Source organism: Megascapheus bottae, chromosome 7 (assembly GCF_031878675.1).
Source record: "Megascapheus bottae isolate mThoBot1 chromosome 7, mThoBot2.hap1, whole genome shotgun sequence".
Lineage (NCBI taxonomy): Eukaryota > Metazoa > Chordata > Mammalia > Rodentia > Geomyidae > Megascapheus > Megascapheus bottae.
In genome coordinates, this window is record NC_143515.1 from 9,392,525 (window position 1) to 9,409,361 (window position 16,837).

The following is a 16,837-nucleotide window of genomic DNA, read 5'->3' on the forward strand; positions in this document are numbered from 1 at the left end:
CCAAGCCTACCTAGACCTTAGCCAATGCCGAGAGGTCTTGAGGAAGAGGCAGTGTGCTAAGAATGAGTATGACAGAAAATCCTCAATGGGACCTGGAAAGGAGCTGGACTGTTTCCAGGCAGCACTCAAGTACAGCCCACTCTTGGGAGGTGGATAGCACTGATCCACAAACTTATCCCTTCAGGGAACCCACGGATCTGCCAGTGGGTGTTAGGTCTTTGGAGCAGCCACCTTAGTAACTGCTAAGCAGCTTCATGTGCTGTCTATTCTCCCAGTAAGACCCCCACTTCCTTCTTACTCACTGGCCCCCTTCACACGTGCCTCTGCTTCCACACTCTGATCTGTGCCCAGAGCCCCATCTATTCAGCCCTCTTGGCCAACTTGGAATATTACAGAGCTTTCCTGTGATGCAGATGCCCTCTGAAGAAACTCTTCAGCAGCTTCTCTTTCACCTATGTTCCCTGAGCACAGCGAGGAAGGTCAATTCACTGGGCACCAATCCTTTGCCTCCACAGTAAACCTCATCCTTCTCTTGACAGTAACTCCACCCTCCAGCCCCAACTTGTCAGGGGATTTCCATGTGCTCTCGACATATCAAGTCTATGAGTCTACCCTAACCTCCAAGGGAGAGGAGCAAGGCCAGGACTAAACTGATTGGTATATTATCTTCCTTGGGTGATTGTGATTGGTTAAGAGGTGGGTATCTTGTCTTCCTGGGCCAGTAAGATTCAAGAAGCTCTTAGCTGAGAAATCTGGGAAAACAATCCTAGAGTTGTTGCTACCATTTGCGTATTCCAAGGAGCCAGGGAGAGGAGTCAGAGTACAGGAAGTCCTTGGCTGGGCAGTGAAGAGTGAGAAAGCAAGAGAGGATGGAACAGGGACCCTTGAGATCAAAACCATACCTGAAAGAATCCCATCATAATCTTCAGACTTCTCACTTGGAAGAACTATCCCAAGTCCTCCTCCACTTAAAGCCAGTTAGAACTGGATGTTCAGCACTTTTTAGCTGGAAAAGCCTCAACTGCTAATGTCAAGGTCAATGTGTTTTCCAGACTCCAGCAGACCCTAGGGAAGGGGGCTGGAGCAACATGCCCGGTGCTGTCGCTCTGCCAGGCTATGGGCATCATTGCAGGCAGGAAGCATGCTTTCCACTCTGAGATCCCCAGAGCTGTCCTCAGCTACTATGTGACTGGCATACAGGGAGGGGGAAAGGCAGGTAAATATTGAGCTGAGCGTTAGAAGGAAGGCCTGCACTGAGTGCAAGGCTAGGCAGGGTTCTCAAGGCAAAGCTAGGTCACAGAGCCCTGAACCTGCCAGGACCCAAGAGAACCAGCTCTCAGGCTGTCCTGGTCAAAGTCTGTTTAAAACATCTCCAGTTGGTAGCTGTACCATGAGGTGTTTCAGATGAGCAGCCACCCCAACACACCCAGGCACTTCTACCCCCAGCCCAGCCCAGCCTAGCCCAGCCCTCCTCCCTCTGTGTCCCTCTCCACATTTTTTTGCCTGCTTCCCAATCCAGAAGCCCAGCACTGAAAGCCTGACAGCACTTTTTCCTAGTTTTGAAAAATCACCAAATACAGTAAAACATGGAGAAACTAAAAATAAAGCCCTACATAACAGGTCATCATTTGTTCCTGACAGCCAACAGATTGTGAAATCCTTGAATTCCTCGCTTTGTTGACAAACTTTCCCAGCTCCAGGAGAAGTTTCTCCGGAGCAAACGGGGCCCCACAAGGCAGGGTGTCGGTCTGGGACATGTCTCCTTGCTCACCCTCTTGCTCCTGTATATGTGAAAAAAGCAACAAGATCCTGCTGTGTTAGTGCAGCAGCTCCCATCATTCCAGGCTTTACCTTGGCTTATTACTTCATGTATTCATTCCGTCATTCATTTATTCCACAAAAAGGAAATGGAACTAAAACAGAATATGTATAAGCTCTTCGTTCCAAGAAATGATAGATTCTTGGAAACCTTAGTAAAGTAAATAATCCATACATAAAGTAAATTCACACCCAATGTAGTGACCACAATGATGAAGGCTGTGGTTCCACAGAGGAGGTGGGCAGTGCTGTACAGGATGAACAAGATAAGCCATATAAAGGTTTGCAAGGGAAGAACAACACTGCTCAGTGTTAGGTCCACGTGGAAGAACTGACTTCTTCCCTTGGCTCTCTCCCCCTGCACCCTGGAAATCCCCGCCCAGCACCTGTAACCCTGGCAACAGGCATGCCTGGGGGCAGTGGGAGGTCCCCACTGACGTATGTCCCCATCTCTGAGATCACATCCACTTCCGCTGTGGCTATACCCCCCCCCCATATAATCACTCACTTCCTGCCCTCAGCTCTCTTGCTCGCCCGACTCCATCTTGGGTGGCAGGAGTCTGCTCTTTCCTCACACAATAAACCCTCTTCTCCTGAACTGCATGGAGTTTCCTTTCGGCAGACCTTACACTCAGGACCTGGGGTTGTTCAAGTGAGGTCACAAATACTAGTAAAATGGGCCAGACACGGTGGCTCATGCACGTAATCCTAGCTACTCAGGAGGCTGAGATCTGAGGATCAAGGTTCAAAGCCAGCCCAGGCACTAAAGACCATGAGACTCTTATCTCCAGTTAACCACTAGAAAACTGGAAGTGGTGCTGTGGTTCAAGGGATAGGGTGGTAGCAGTGAGCTGAAGAACTCAGGGACAGCACCCAGGCCCAGAGTTCAAGTCCCATGACCAGAAAAAGAAAATACCAGTAAATGGGAGCAATCAGCAGGACAGAACCCCATCTGGGGAAAAGACTCTCAGATATTTTGCCTTTGTCTGAGAGCAGAAAGAAAACTGTGACTATCTCCATTTATTTTCTGTTGTTGTAAGCAGGATAGTTGAGACTGGGTAATTTTTTTTTTTTTTTGCCAATCCTGGGCTTGAGCTCAGGGCCTGAGCACTGTCCTTGGGCTTTCTCAAGACTAGAGCTCTACCGCTTGAGCCACAGCACCACTTCCAGCTTTTCTCTATATGTGGTACCGAGGAATCGAACAGGTTTTCATGCATGCTAGGCAAGCATTCTACCACTAGGCCAAACTCCCGGCCTCATGAGACTGGATACTTTATGAGGAAAGAAGTTCATTTAGGCTGATGGCTTCAGAGGCTATTAAGTCCAAAGATTGGGCAGCCCTGTTTTATGACAGACATGTGGGGAAGAGAGACAAGAAAAAGGGGCAGAGCTCACTTTCTAACTTCTTACTCTGTGTAACTAATCCAGTCCCGTGGAGACTATATCCATCTTTCCTAACCACCTACTCACTTATTAAACACGCCACTTCTCAAGATTACCACACAGCAATAACATTTCAATATGCGATTCAGAGGGGGCAAATGATAGTTCAACAACTACTATATCCAAATGGTGTTTAGAAAATCTCACTCTGGGTGTGGAGGGTGGGAGTGTGTCCTGGTGGTAAAGTGTTGCCTAGCATGCATGAAGCCCTGGGTTTACTTCTTTATACCTACATACACAGAAAAGGCTGGAAGTAATACTGAGGCTCAAGTGGTAGGGTGCTAGCCTTGAAAAAGGACAGTGCCCAGGTCCTAAGTTCAAGCCCCAGGACTGGCAAAAAAAGAAAAGAAAATCTCACTCTGACTAAAAAATCGACCAAAGTGCATTCAAGAAAACCAATCAGAAGTCTGTTTAACCCTAACTGTTATCTAACTCTAACCAGGGTTAACTATTTCTGCATCATTACAGTGTTGGAGGTTGACTATGCTCACCTAGAAAATTCTTACTCAAGGCCTCTCATAAGGTTGCACTGAAACAATTATAACTCATAATATTTATGGCCAGGGGGCATGCAATATGTAACCTCTGGACAGCACCAATAGAAAATCACTATAGTCCAGACTTCTAGGATTTGGAAGCCAGCCTATTTTTTTTCTCCTGTAGAAAGCTGTTGTTTTGGGGAGAAATAGTGGCCTGTGGTTGGGCTTTGATAGACACAGAACATCTAATCATGGGATCTTAACTGTCTCTCTGGCCCTGCACAATTTAAGTTGTTATCCCATCTGTCTCTTTATGAAGTTAAATGTAAGTAGCAGTAATCTACCACCAAATAGAATTAATAGATAGGATGTAAATCTCCATCAGGGGTAGGTGGAATAACTACTACTGCAGGAGCAGATATCTTGGATTCCTTTGAAGCCAAACCAAGTTACACTGCTTCTTCTCTCTCAGTCCATGCCTATCCCTTCATGTCATGTTCTTAACTGAGAAGGGGAAAACTCTAATGCGATTTCTAGGTAGGTCTATACGATTCACTGACACCACCCAAGTTACCAGCAGTAGTGTGATGACTGCAGGATGACGACCCTGGAGGTCAGTAGGTAAAATTCCCAGGAGATAGAAGTCTGAGCATGTATTTGCCTTTCTGGAGTGAGACATGGACAGAAGTTGGAATTACACTGATTCGTGGACAGTTACTATTGGTTTGGCTGGATGGTGAAGGGTTAAAAGAAACAAGATATGGTGACTGGTTACAAGAAAATCTGGAGAAAGATGCATGTGTGGGCCTCTCAGAATGGACAGATTGTAGAGACACAGGTGGATGGACACCTCTGGCCCATGCCTGGAATCCTAACTATGCAAGACTGAGATACCAGGATCATGGTTTAAAGCCAGCCCATGTAGGAAAGTCCAGGAGACTCTTATCTCCACTTAAACATCCAAAAGTCCAAAGTGGAGCTAGGGTTCATGTGTTAAAGCACTATCTTTGAGCAAAAATTGCTACGAGGCAATGCCTAGGCCCTGAGTTCAAGCCCAAATACTTGCACAAAAAGAGAAAGTGATGTGTGCCTATGTGAATGCCCACCAGAATTCACCTATTGTCGAGGAGACACTTGGTATCAAGTGGATTCTAGTTACCCCCTCTCCTCATCCCTGCTAGTGCCTGATCAAAACCCATGGCCAAGAAACTCTGGTTTCAAGAATGGGGGCTTTTCATGGTCCCAACAACGTGAACTTCCCCTTCCCAACGATGACACTACTACCAAATTCTCTAACCTGGTACCATCATGAGGACTAGCCAGCTACCTAGGGCTTGTTAGTAGATTTTGACCTCCTCCATCACAGAAGGGGCTGATACTACCTCTTCTAAGACATGTATCATAGATATGAATGTGCCTTTCCTGCCATCTGTAGTCTCATTAACCAGCAAAGAGAGTACAGCCCTAGGCTTCACTGCCCCATAATCTGGAGATATCTGACCCCACTAAAGGTTGGAATACCTCATTGAAGATTTAGTTATGGTGGTAGCTCAAAGACAGACATCACTGGGTCATATCTTCCACACTGTCAGAAAACATGCATCCAGGCATGAAGAGGTGAAATCGGAGTCTTCCCAGCATCACAAAAGAAAGCTGTCGAACGGGTGTTTTTTTGTGTTTTTTTTTTTTGTTTGCTTGTTTGTTTTCCAGTCCTAAGGCTTATACTCAGGGCCTAAGCACTGTCCTTGGGCATTCCTCAAAGCTACCATTCTACCACTTGAGCCACAGCACCACTCCAGCTTTGTGTATATGGCACTGAGGAATCAAACCTAGGGCTAGGCAAGCACTCTACCAGTAGGCTAGACTCCCAGCCCAAATTCTTTGTCAGTAGTGGGGCTTGAACTCTGGGCCTGGTGCTGTTCTTTAGCTATTGTTCTACTCCTTGAGCCACAGTGCCACTTCCAATTTAATGGTTTTAAAAGGAATTGTACTGTTTTATAAGTATATTAGCAATATATTAGGGTTCCAGTCTCTCTGCATTCTTACCAATACTTAGCATAATCAGTCACTTTTGGCCATTCTAGTAGCTGTTCAATGATGTCACACTGTGGTTTTAATTTTCATTTCCATGACAACCAATGTTTTCTGTGTCTTCTTTGGTAAAATAGCTGTTCATTTTTTTTTGTCCAACAATCTGTTCAACTGGATGGATTCCTTTCATCCACTGGTTTCCAAGTGTTCTTTAGTATTTTGGATTTAAGTATTTTATCCAATATATGCTTGGCAAATTATTTCCTTCCAGGTTGAAGTTTGTATTTTCAGAAAACCTTTAAGACCTATAACTTGGTAAAAAGGTTTATTTACCTCTTAGGCTCCATTTCTTTTTTTTTTTTTTTTTTTTTTTTTGCCAGTCCTGGGCTTGAGCTCAGGGCCTGATCACTGTCCTTGGACTTTCTCAAGACTAGATCCACCTGAGCCTCAGCTCTTCTTCCCGCTTTTTCTATGTATGTGGTACTGAGGAATTGAACCCAGTTCTTCATGCATGCTAGGCAAGCACTCTACCACTAGGCCAAACTCCTGGCCCTTCATTTCTATTTCTTTTTTTTTTTTTTTGGCCCCTTTCTCTTTCTGGCCCCGCTCGCTCCGGCCCCGCTCGCTCCGGCCCTGGCTTGCTCTGGCCCGGCTCGCTCTGGCCCCGCTCGCTCCGGCCCCGCTCGCTCCGGCCTCGCTGGCTCTGGCTCGGCTCGCTCCCGCACGCTCCGGTCCTGCTCGCTCCGGCCCCGCTCGCTCCGGTCCTGCTCGCTCCGGCCCGGCTAGGCCCCCTTTCTAGCTCCGGCCCCGCTCGCTCCGGCCCGGCTAGGCCCCCTTTCTAGCTCCGGCCCCGCTCGCTCCGGCCCGGCTAGGCCCTCTTTCTAGCTCAGGCCCCGCTCGCTCCGGCCCCGCTCGCTCTGGGCCCGCTCGCTCTGGCCCCGCTTGCTTCCGCCCGGCTCGCTCCAGCTTGCTCCTGGCCCCCGCTCGCTCTGGCCCGGCCCTGCTCCTGGCCCCGCTCGCTCCGGCCCGGGTCGCTCCTGCACGCTCCTGCACGTCCGGTCCTGCTCGCTCCGGTCCTGCTCGCTCCGGCCCCGCTCGCTCCGGCCACCACTCGGTTGGGCTCTGTTCACTTCAGCTCAGCTCGCTTCTTTCGCTCTCTGTCGCCGTCGCAGTCTTGTCTCTGCCACTTTTCTGGTTTGGTTGTGTCTCGTCTCTGCCACTTCCGGCTTGGTTGTGTATGTGGGATACCGAGAAATCGAACCCGGGTCCTTGTGCATGCTAGGCAAGCACTTTAACCGCTAGGCCAAACTCCCGGGCCCTCCATTTCTATTTCTATGATGACTTCCTCAAGCCAGACTGGAGTCTCAAGCTTCCGACCCATGACTCAACCACCTACCAGTGCCCTTTGAATGTCCCAAAGGCTCATCTTATGCATCCCATCCAACTGAGTAGATATTCTCTAGCTAGTATAGGGATTGACCTTGTACTTCCTTTTCTCTCAGTTTCACCTATCATCATTGAAAGCACGCACCTTAGGAGACCAAGAGGCCACAATCACATACAGGAAAAGTTTTATTGCTGGCTAAGGCTGACAAGGCCATCTCCTCCACAGAAGGGGGAGAAATGGTGCCTCTTTGTTCAGGGCCAAATTTGTAGTCCGGGGGCTAGGGTAGGGAAGACCTGGAAGTCCTCCACATGTGCACAGCTAAACACTAAAGGTGACCCACAGCCTGGGCAGGGTTTTCTGATTTTTAACAGCTACAGTTAGGCAGCATTTCCCTGGTGCACCCGTGGGCTAGGCGTGACGCACAGCCCTGCGAAGTGAAAGTGGGAGGGATGGCCAGGGCTGAAGACCAACTGCAGCTAGGCCTGGCCAGGTCAACTGGTTTTATGGAAGAGGCTGAGGACCTGAGATGGAGGGCATGCTAACAATCCCGAAACTGTCCACTGGCGCCACCGTGCCCCTTCCTATTTTCTAGCGGTTAATCGTGGAGACTTTCCCTCCCCAGGCTGGCTTTGAACCACTACTACCCTCAGGTATCAGCCCCTAAGCAGGTGCGAGCCACCGGTGCGCGGTGATGACATCACACCTCCCCTAGCATGCCGGCAGTGCAGGGGGGCATCCGCCACCCCCATCCCGCACGCAGGCAAGGGGAAGCCAGGGCCGCCACAGGTCCTAGTGGTAGTGTCACCTGGGGCAAAACGCTCGTGCTACAACTCATACAACCGTCCCTCTTGTCAGCGTCTTCACCCTCCAGCGCGCGGGGCCCTGTGACCCCACCACTGCCCATCCAACTCTGAGGCGGCCGGCGCGGCAGCGGGGCCTGGACCGGGCGGAGGATAGCGAAGCGTCCAGCGCACAGGGCTTCGGGGAGCGAACCCGCTCCTGACACGAGTGGCCCGGTAACCCGAGGGACGGCGCCGGAGACGGAGACCTCCTACGTCAGCCTGCGTAAGCCCCGCGCGTGCGCGATCGGATGGGGGGGCGGAGAACCAGCGGCCCCTCTATTGGCTGTGGGCTGGTGACGTCATCGCGACGCGCCGGCTCGCCGCGCGTCCCACGGAGAAGCGGCGACAGAACCCGGTGCTGGCTCGGACGCCTGCTGCGTTTGAGCTGCAGCCCGGAGGGTCCTAGAGCCAGGCAGGCTCGGCCGTCGCTGCCAGGTAGGTCGGGCTAGGGCCAGCCTGGGGGGCGGGTCTTCCACGGGGGACAACGCCGGACCCAGGTGACTGCAGGGCGCCCCCCTAGAGGGGCCAACTGCTGAGGCATCTGGAAACTGAGGCACGGACCTAGGTTCTCGCAGAGTGGACCGCCGGTCGTGACCTTTCGCAGGGTTGGCTGAGCCTGGACTGACGGTGAGAGAGGGTGGTTATTACAGAAGCACCCCTACCGCCCTGGCAGGTGACTTCGCCTCGTGAATCTTCAGTGCCTCTGGGTCCCAGGGCACCCCGCCTGGCGAGGCGGTTGCAAAGGTGGCACAGCCTGCACGGGTCTGTCACGGGATCGGGTGATCTAGGAGAGCGGGTGCTCAGCTCTATCTCTGAGGCCCCCACAAGCATGAACAACTCGGGTCAGGGCCTCTGGTTTTCCTCCCTGTGAAGAGAATGAAGCCAGATGTTGCATGCAGAACACTTAACATGATGTCTGGCTTTCTTTCAGTAGGAGCGGTTGCTGTTACCTGAGTGTAGGCACTGAACACATGCATGTTGGCTGGAGCGGGTTTTTTTTTGTTTGGTTTGGTTTTTGTTTTTTTGTTTTGCTTTGCTTTTCCTGTCCTAGAGCTTGAACTGGGCACTGAGGATTATGTGGTTGTTTTGTCTTTTTTTTTTTTTTTCCTCAAGGCTAGTGCTCTACTAGTTGTGTCACAGCTCCACCTTCAGCTTTTTGGTAGTTTATTGAAGATAAACCTGCCTAGGCTGGCTTTGAACTGTGATTCTTAATCCTCAAATGTCTGGAACAGCATTTTTTTTTTCATGGCATGGTTGGCACTTGTCACTTGTGTATTAGGGATTTTTGTTTGGGGGTTGTTTGCTTTTATTGGGTTTTGGGGGGAGGAGGGGGTAAACAAAAATCCTTGATTTTCTGGCCAAACTTGACATGTTCACTGGTGACATAGTCTAATGATCTAACTGGATAGGGCAGGTTGACTCAGCTGGGTTTAGAACTGGAATCTGGGGCTTAGAGAGCTATTGCCACATTTTTGTTTATTAGTTTTTGGGGTTTTGTTGTTGTTTTAGCATAAAGGGCTATTTGTAAAAGCAAGGCAGTCTGCATGGGGAAGAACTGTATGGTAAGGAAAGGAGACTAGACCTCAAGAACAAAAGAAGCCAGACAAAGCTAGAGGTGTAGCTTAGTGCTCAAGTGACTGCCTAGCATGCACCATAAAACAAACAAAAACATCAGAATGGGGGTGTGTCTTTTTAAGAGAAGTCTAGAGCTCAGATCAAAGCTTAAGTTCTGTTACTTGCCCAGTAATCTGCAGTAATCTGGGAAAGGAAGGCCCAGTCATTTGTCCCAAACTTGACAATCAACAGGCTCTCCCAAGAAGTGAAGAAAATGAAAAAAGTCAAACTCTGGTTTCTCTCATTTGCTCCTTAAGAGCTTTTTTTTTTTTTTTTTTTTTTTTTTTTTTGCTGTAGCCATAGGACAAGCACCAGAGACTCAGGATGAGAGGAATATTTCTCCCTAAACCCAGGGAGACAACTGAGCAGTGCTGTAAGGCCAAGGCACCACTTATTGTCAGCAGCTTGTAATCCAGTAGTAGAAACTAAGTAATCGCTGTCTGTAGAAGCAGACAGCAGGTGCTCCTATTAGGGAAGCCTGGTAGAGGCTCTGGCTTGAGCATGTGAACAATAGAAAACATTTAAGTTAGGGAGCAGCTGGTAGGATCAAGTTAGCATTTTAAAAACTGCACAATGGACCTGTGAAGCCAGTTTCCACAGTGACCACGTGCCCAACATGTGGCCAATTTTTCATCCTGCTCATTTTCATCTGGCTCATCCCACTACACTTCCTCAGCTAGACAGAGATAGAGCCATGATCATATTCACAGCAGTAGTGCCAGGCTGAGTCACAGGTCAGTTGTTCCTGCTTATCTCTTGCATGCAAGATGGCAAAGCTGAATTTGGCCTACCCTGTGTCCCCAATGCCTATAGCAATGCCAGGCATTTGAAAACTTTCAGAAAATGCTGGGTAAAGGGAAGCTGGATTTCTGGGACTAGCTTAGTGCCTGATATAAAGTAGTCACTAACGTGAAGTGTAGCAGGATAAAATAGCCCACACAGACTGCTTGCTTTGTGATCCAGAAATAGTTGGTGAAGCAAATGGACTCAGACTGCAGCCCAAAGGACTTCAGCGTGGTGGTTCTGATGTTCTGTCCCCTCGGTCCTGCTTTTTTTTTCCTCCCTAGGCCTTAATGCTGATCTTGGGTAGAAGGAAGTTGCTCACTGCTCTGCTGCAGGCTCAGAAGGGGCCCTTTCAACTGTCCAGAGAAATGAGACTGGTGCAGTTTCAGGCACCTCACCTGATAGGACCTCACTTGGGCCTGGAGTCAGGAAATGGTGAGGGAGTTATAAACCTCAATGCCTTTGACCCCACACTCCCCAAGACAATGATGCAATTCTTGGAGCAGGGAGAGGCTGCTCTGTCCGCAGCAAGAAGGTAAGTCAACAGGCAGCAACCCCTGCAGCTGCTGTCCTGGTCTCCTTTTCTGTCCTCCCACATCTACCCTGCCCTGGGAATTAGAACCAGCAGGTAGCTCTTTTTGCAGGAGCTTCAGAACCCTATCTTTCCTTTTTTTCTTAGAATGTAGCAACATCAAGCCAGGTGTGGTGGCCTGTATTCCTAGCTACTCAGGAGGCTGAAATCTGAGATCTCAGTTCAAAGCCAGCCCAGGCACTAAAATCCTTGAGACTCTTATCTCCATTTAACCACCAGAAAACTGGAAGGGGCACTGTGGCCCAAGGAGTAGGGCAACAGCCTTGAGCTGAAGAACTGAGGGACAGTGCCCAGACCCAGAGTTTAAATCCTACAGCCCCCCCCCCCAAAAAGAATGTAGCAATATCTTAAATTAACAAAAAGAGAAAGAAGCTACTTAACTGTCTCAAGGCCACACTTTTCATGGTGGAACCAAGACTTGGTCACACTCTGTGGAGATTAAGCTCCTGTCTGCCTGAGGGGTCTGGGACCATGGTTCTTCAGAGAGAATCTTGGGAAGATGGAGGAATGATCTAGACTCCTGATTCATGGAGGAGAAGGCAGGCTGTAAGAGAATTTTCTCTAAGAGGATTGGTTCCAGGGTTTGGGCTAGATTAAGTAGAGGATCCCTAAAGCCTACTATAAAGAGTTGATGACTAGTAAATCAAAATCACTTTAAGAAGTTGATTTTAACTGAGGAAGGAAGGGGTGATACTGTCCAAAAAGAAATGTACTCATTACATGACTTACAAAACAGCAACTCATCTACACACCTTTATTATAACAATTTTTATATATATTTTTATTGTAATTAATAGAAGGGTTACTGATATTTGCCAGATAAATGGTACATTAATTCCCATACATTGATACCCTTTCACATGTCTTGGTCCCCATTTCCCTTCCCCCCTCCCCCTATAACAATTTTTGAAAGTTGATTTTACCTATCAGATTGGCAAAAATAGAAATGTTCACAGCACAGTGTTGGTGATGGTATGTTCCCCCATGTTATACTTTTGAGAGTCTGGAAACAGCTTCCACGCCCCTCACTAGGTAATTGACTATATCTATGATATAGTAATATCCAGCCATAAAGAGAAGAATAAAAGAAGAAATCCTTTATTGTTATGGAAGTATCATCAAAATGCATTTTTTGGCTTTTTGCATACAGAAGGGTGGGAAGAGAAGCATGTTTCAGGTAGCCTTTAAGAGACATTCAGGCCAGTGGCTCATGCCTGTAAGCCTAGCTACTCAGGAGGCTGAGATCTGAGGATCAAGGTTCAGAGCCAGCCTGGGCACAAAAAGACCTGAGACTGTTAGACTCTTATCTCCATTTAACCTCTAGAAAACGGGAAGTGGGGCTTGGCTCAAGGGTAGGGTGGTAGCCTTGAGCTGAAGAGCTCAGGTATAGAATTCTGGCAGAGTTCAAGCCCCATGACCCACACACAAAAAGAAGAGAGGTCTTTAGTAATATCAAAGAACAGTAGCTAGGCTTGTTTTTTGCACTGACTGATAGTTGGGGTGGGGGGACAACAACCTCATAGCTGCTGTAGCGTCTCCCTAGCCAGCCTCCAGATTGCTCACCTGTTCCTAACCAACCTCTTGATTTCTGCAGAGCCCTGACTGCCCAGTTGCCAGTCCTCCCAAGGTCAAAGGTGACCTTCCTGGCCCCAGTCACGAGACCAGATAAGGTGGTGTGTGTAGGCATGAATTATGTGGACCACTGCAAAGAACAGAATGTATCTGTGCCCAAAGAGCCCATCATTTTCAGCAAATTTGCGAGCTCCATCGTGGGGCCCTATGATGAGATTGTCCTCCCACCAGAGAGCAAGGTGTGTACTCCCACCAACCCCTCATTTCACCCTCCATCAGGAGCATTTCTTCCGGCCGTGACATTCTCTTCCTCACACATTTTAGGCTGAACCAATGATCATAATCTCACTAGTCCCCAACAACTGGACTTGTTCCAGCTTTGGGCTTTTAGAGTGCTGCTGAGACTGTCCTTACATCGAAAAGACTGGGTGACCAGAGATACATACTATCTTTAAGTAGTTGTACAAAACAGTTGCTATTCAGCAAGCAGTTTATGAATACAGAGTCTCAATGGATGTCTCCCCTTTCAACTTTCTCATCTACCCCTCCCAACCCACCCCTTCCCTGACTTTTACTAAGTTGTAAGTTATATCTATTTTTTCCACTTAACAAGCATCTTGTATGTATACAGTGCATTTTGATTTGTGTCATCCCTTTAGCATCTTCACCCCCACTCAACCCATCCCTTCCCCTTATTTTTTTTCCCCAATTCTATGGTATATATAATGAATTGCCTGCATTCTCCCGATTGCCTTTTAATGGATTCTTAGAATGTCTCTGTCAAACCATAGGCAGTGTTCAAAACTTTTAAGAAATTCTACCAGATTAATCTTCAGAAGAATTATAAAAGCATCCTACACATCTACAAACACTCTGTATTCTTATTAAAACTGTTTAGTTTAAGCCAGGTACTGGTGGCTTATGCCTATCAGCCTAGTTACTCTCTCAGCTAGAAAAAGATGTTTTCCTTGTAATTGAGTGGTATTCTATGACATCTGAGGATTGCAGTTCAAAGCCAGTTCAGACAGGAAAAGCTAGAGCTGTGGCTCAAATGGTAGAGCACTAGCCTTGCAAAAGAAACTCAGGGAGAGTGCCCACTACACACTAATCTTAATTTAGAAATGTTTTAGAGGGCCAGGAGTTTGGCCTAGTGGCAGAGTGCTTGCCTACGTGCACGAAGACCCGGGTTCAAGACTTCAGTACCACGTACATAGGAAAGAAGTGGTGCTGAGGCTCAAGTGGTAGAGCTCTAGCCTTGAGAAAGCCCAGGGACAGTGCTCAGGCCCTGAGTTCAAGGCCCAGAACTGGCAAAAAAAAAAATAGTTTTTTGAGCCTACATGGTGGCTTATACCTGTAATCCTAGCTACTCAGGAGGCTGAGGTCTGAGGGTCACAGTTCAAAGCCCCTGCACCAAAGTCCGTGAGACTCTTATCAATTCAGTTAACCACTAGAAAGCCAGAAGTGGCACTGTGGCTCCAGGGATACAGTGGTAGCCTTGAGCTGAAGAGCTCAGGGGCAGCACCCAGGCCCAGAGTTCAAGCCCCACTAATTGTGCCTGGCACACATTAGGGTTACATTTTGCTAGCAGTTGTTACTTGACATTGAGGGCATCAAGAGGAACTTTTAAATGCAGTTCCCCAGGCAGGAGTTGTTCTAGTCACAGTGGGGGGCTGTGCCTGCATCCAGGATTTCCACCAGCCACTGCCCAGAGCTTATGGGTCTACAAATCAAAGCAATGAATCTTCTGTGATTTACTTAGTTCTGTTTCAGACAACCAAGGCCTACTGTTGGAAGCTAGACCCTGAGAGCGGTGTGCATGCTTGCTGTTGCTGCTCAGGACATCTCCCGGACCACTGGAGCTCACTGTTTCTCTCTCCCTCTACAGGAGGTGGACTGGGAAGTGGAGTTGGCTGTGGTCATTGGAAAGAAAGGCAAGCACATCAAGGTGAGGTGAAACGGAGCACCCAGGTTAGAGTGGACCAGAGTGTGGTCAGTACCAGCTGCTGCCCCTGCTGGGGTTAATGACACTCTCCCACAGTGACAGTGGGACAGTCAGCACCTATCCCCCACTGCTGCCCTGCCTCTTAACGGCCACCTTTGGCTAGCTGTGGCTACTAATGTGGGATAATGGCTTCAAGATCCTTTGTTCTAGGGGTCGATGCCACCTGTGATGTAACCTCTCTGGCCAAATCTCCTGCCCCCATAGGCCACAGATGCCATGGCTCACGTGGCTGGCTTCACTGTGGCTCACGATGTAAGTGCTCGGGACTGGCAAATGCGACGCAACGGGAAGCAGTGGCTGCTAGGAAAAACCTTCGATACATTCTGCCCCCTGGGCCCGGCCTTAGTTACCAGGGACAGCGTGGCAGGTAGGTCCTTGGTTTTTGCCACTTCTTCCTCTTACACAACCTTCATGGTAGGAAAAAGTGCTGCTCCAGGGAATGGAATGCTGTATAGCTCCATGTAGACCCCTGCCCTCTGTCACTGCTACCCCCTCAGAGGACAAGTGGAACCAGCCTCAGGCAAGAGTTCTCCTATTCTAACCTGTTCTCCAAACCCTAAAGAGAACACAGCTGCAGTGGTTGTGAAACTGCATTCATAATGTGAATTATTAGAAACAACAGCGCTGTGCTGTTGCTGAGTGGGTTAGGCTTTTTTCTTACTTGTACTATATAGAAAAGTCCTTAAGTTGGAAGGAATGCTGGCTGGTCCATTGTGGAAAATGCTATAATGGAGCCCGTTCATTTCTCCACAATACGGGAGGTAGAGAGCACTAACAGGATCTTACACAGCCCTGTATACACAGAACAGCACCAGCTACAGCAACATAGTGAGAGCCTGGAGGGAACAGCAGCCAAGAGGGCACAGCCTGGGCTCAACCACAGCTGTAGGGTGTGGCATGGCTGTGGGGGCAGCCTCAGAGGATTGTGGGCATTCAGCCCTCACAATAGTTCATCTGTGTTCCATAGAACCAAGATAGCCCCAGGGAAGATAAAGGGGCAGGTTAGCCAAGACACTATTTGGGGTAGGCCACTGTGTGCCAGCATCAGGTCCATGGGTCTTTACTGCTTCTGCTATGGAGAGGTGTGTGTGTGTGTGGTACTGGAGTTTAAACTCAGTACCGCATGCTTGCTAACCAGGCATTCCAGTACTGGAGCTATACCTCCAGTTGCTTTGGTTGGTCTCACTTGTTGCCCGGACCACAGTCCTATTTTTGCTTCCCATCGTTGCTGGGGTGACAGGTGGGTACAGAGGCCCAGCTTTTTCTGTTGAGATGGTGGTCTTATGAACTTGTTGCCCTGGCTGGCTTCATAAGTCACCATGCCTATAAGTGATAGGTCTACATTTTCAAGGCAAAAGCCTGCCTTATTTTTTTCTTCCCCCTTCAGAGTCTGAAATGTCCATCACTCACCCAAGTGGCTACTGTCTGGTACTCCAGGAGTGGTGGGGATTCTGGGAGCCAATATCTGTCACAGGAAGTCCATAGAGCCTCTTCATCTGGCATGTCATGAAGTGTGTCCCCCCACCCCTGCACCCGAACTGCAGTTTCATCTCTCTAGATGTGGGGGTTATGGCAGAAAAGGGATAACCCACGATATTTGCATTCCAGATCCACACAATTTGAAGATCTGCTGCCGAGTGAACGGGGAGGTGGTCCAGAGCAGCAACACCAACCAGATGGTATTCAAGACTGAGGAGCTGATAGCCTGGATCTCCCAGTTAGTGTCCCACCCCCAAACACACCTAGAGGCAGAGCCAAGATATCCACCCGTGGCCTCACCCAGCTCTTTATTTTGCTCTAGGTTTGTCACTCTTTACCCAGGTGACATCATCCTGACTGGGACCCCCCCAGGTGTTGGTGTGTTTCGGAAGCCACCTGTCTTTCTCCAGGTAGGTTAGCTAATCGAGTAGTGATAAGGACCAAGAAGGCCTCGAGGGCTTGGTTGCCGCCTGCATGCATGCAGGTGTGTACAGTAGAGCTAAGGGCTGAGACCCTTCTGGCCTGCTCTGTTACAGAAGGGTGATGAAGTTCAGTGTGAGATTGAAGACCTGGGTGTCATCATCAACAAGGTGGTGTGATGCTTTTTCTTCAGAAGCCCTGCTCCTGGGGCAAGGTGGAACATCCTCACTCATTCAGCCTGATGCCAGCTTTGCCGTTCAAATCCACTGTTTTCGGTAGTAGGAAGGAAGATAGAGCACCCACAATAAATGTACAAAGCCAAAGCAGCAGCTTGGCTTCCGCTCCTATCTTCTTTTAGGGTTTGCTTCAGGAGTG

General features: G+C 48.8%; 1 protein-coding gene across 1 annotated transcript; it reads left to right on the forward strand.

The window, feature by feature from the left end:
- Positions 1 to 8,306: 8,306 nt before the first annotated feature.
- Positions 8,307 to 16,788, forward strand: LOC150060271 (oxaloacetate tautomerase FAHD2A, mitochondrial). The gene is made up of 8 exons (XM_090336403.1): positions 8,307 to 8,435; positions 10,682 to 10,932; positions 12,584 to 12,800; positions 14,447 to 14,506; positions 14,768 to 14,930; positions 16,172 to 16,280; positions 16,365 to 16,452; positions 16,579 to 16,788. The coding sequence occupies exons 2-8, from the start codon at positions 10,688 to 10,690 to the stop codon at positions 16,639 to 16,641; spliced, it is 945 nt and encodes a 314-aa protein (XP_090192529.1). The 5' UTR covers positions 8,307 to 8,435; positions 10,682 to 10,687; the 3' UTR covers positions 16,642 to 16,788.
- The last annotated feature ends 49 nt before the right edge of the window (positions 16,789 to 16,837 follow it).

Bases quoted from the DNA above. Each gene is read 5' to 3' on its own strand.
- LOC150060271 (XM_090336403.1), top strand. From the start codon at position 10,688: ATGCTGATCTTGGGTAGAAGGAAGTTGCTCACTGCTCTGCTGCAGGCT. The intron at 14,931-16,171 runs GTAGGTCCTTGG...TTTGCATTCCAG, and splicing joins TACCAGGGACAGCGTGGCAG to ATCCACACAATTTGAAGATC. The intron at 16,281-16,364 runs GTTAGTGTCCCA...ATTTTGCTCTAG, and splicing joins CTGATAGCCTGGATCTCCCA to GTTTGTCACTCTTTACCCAG.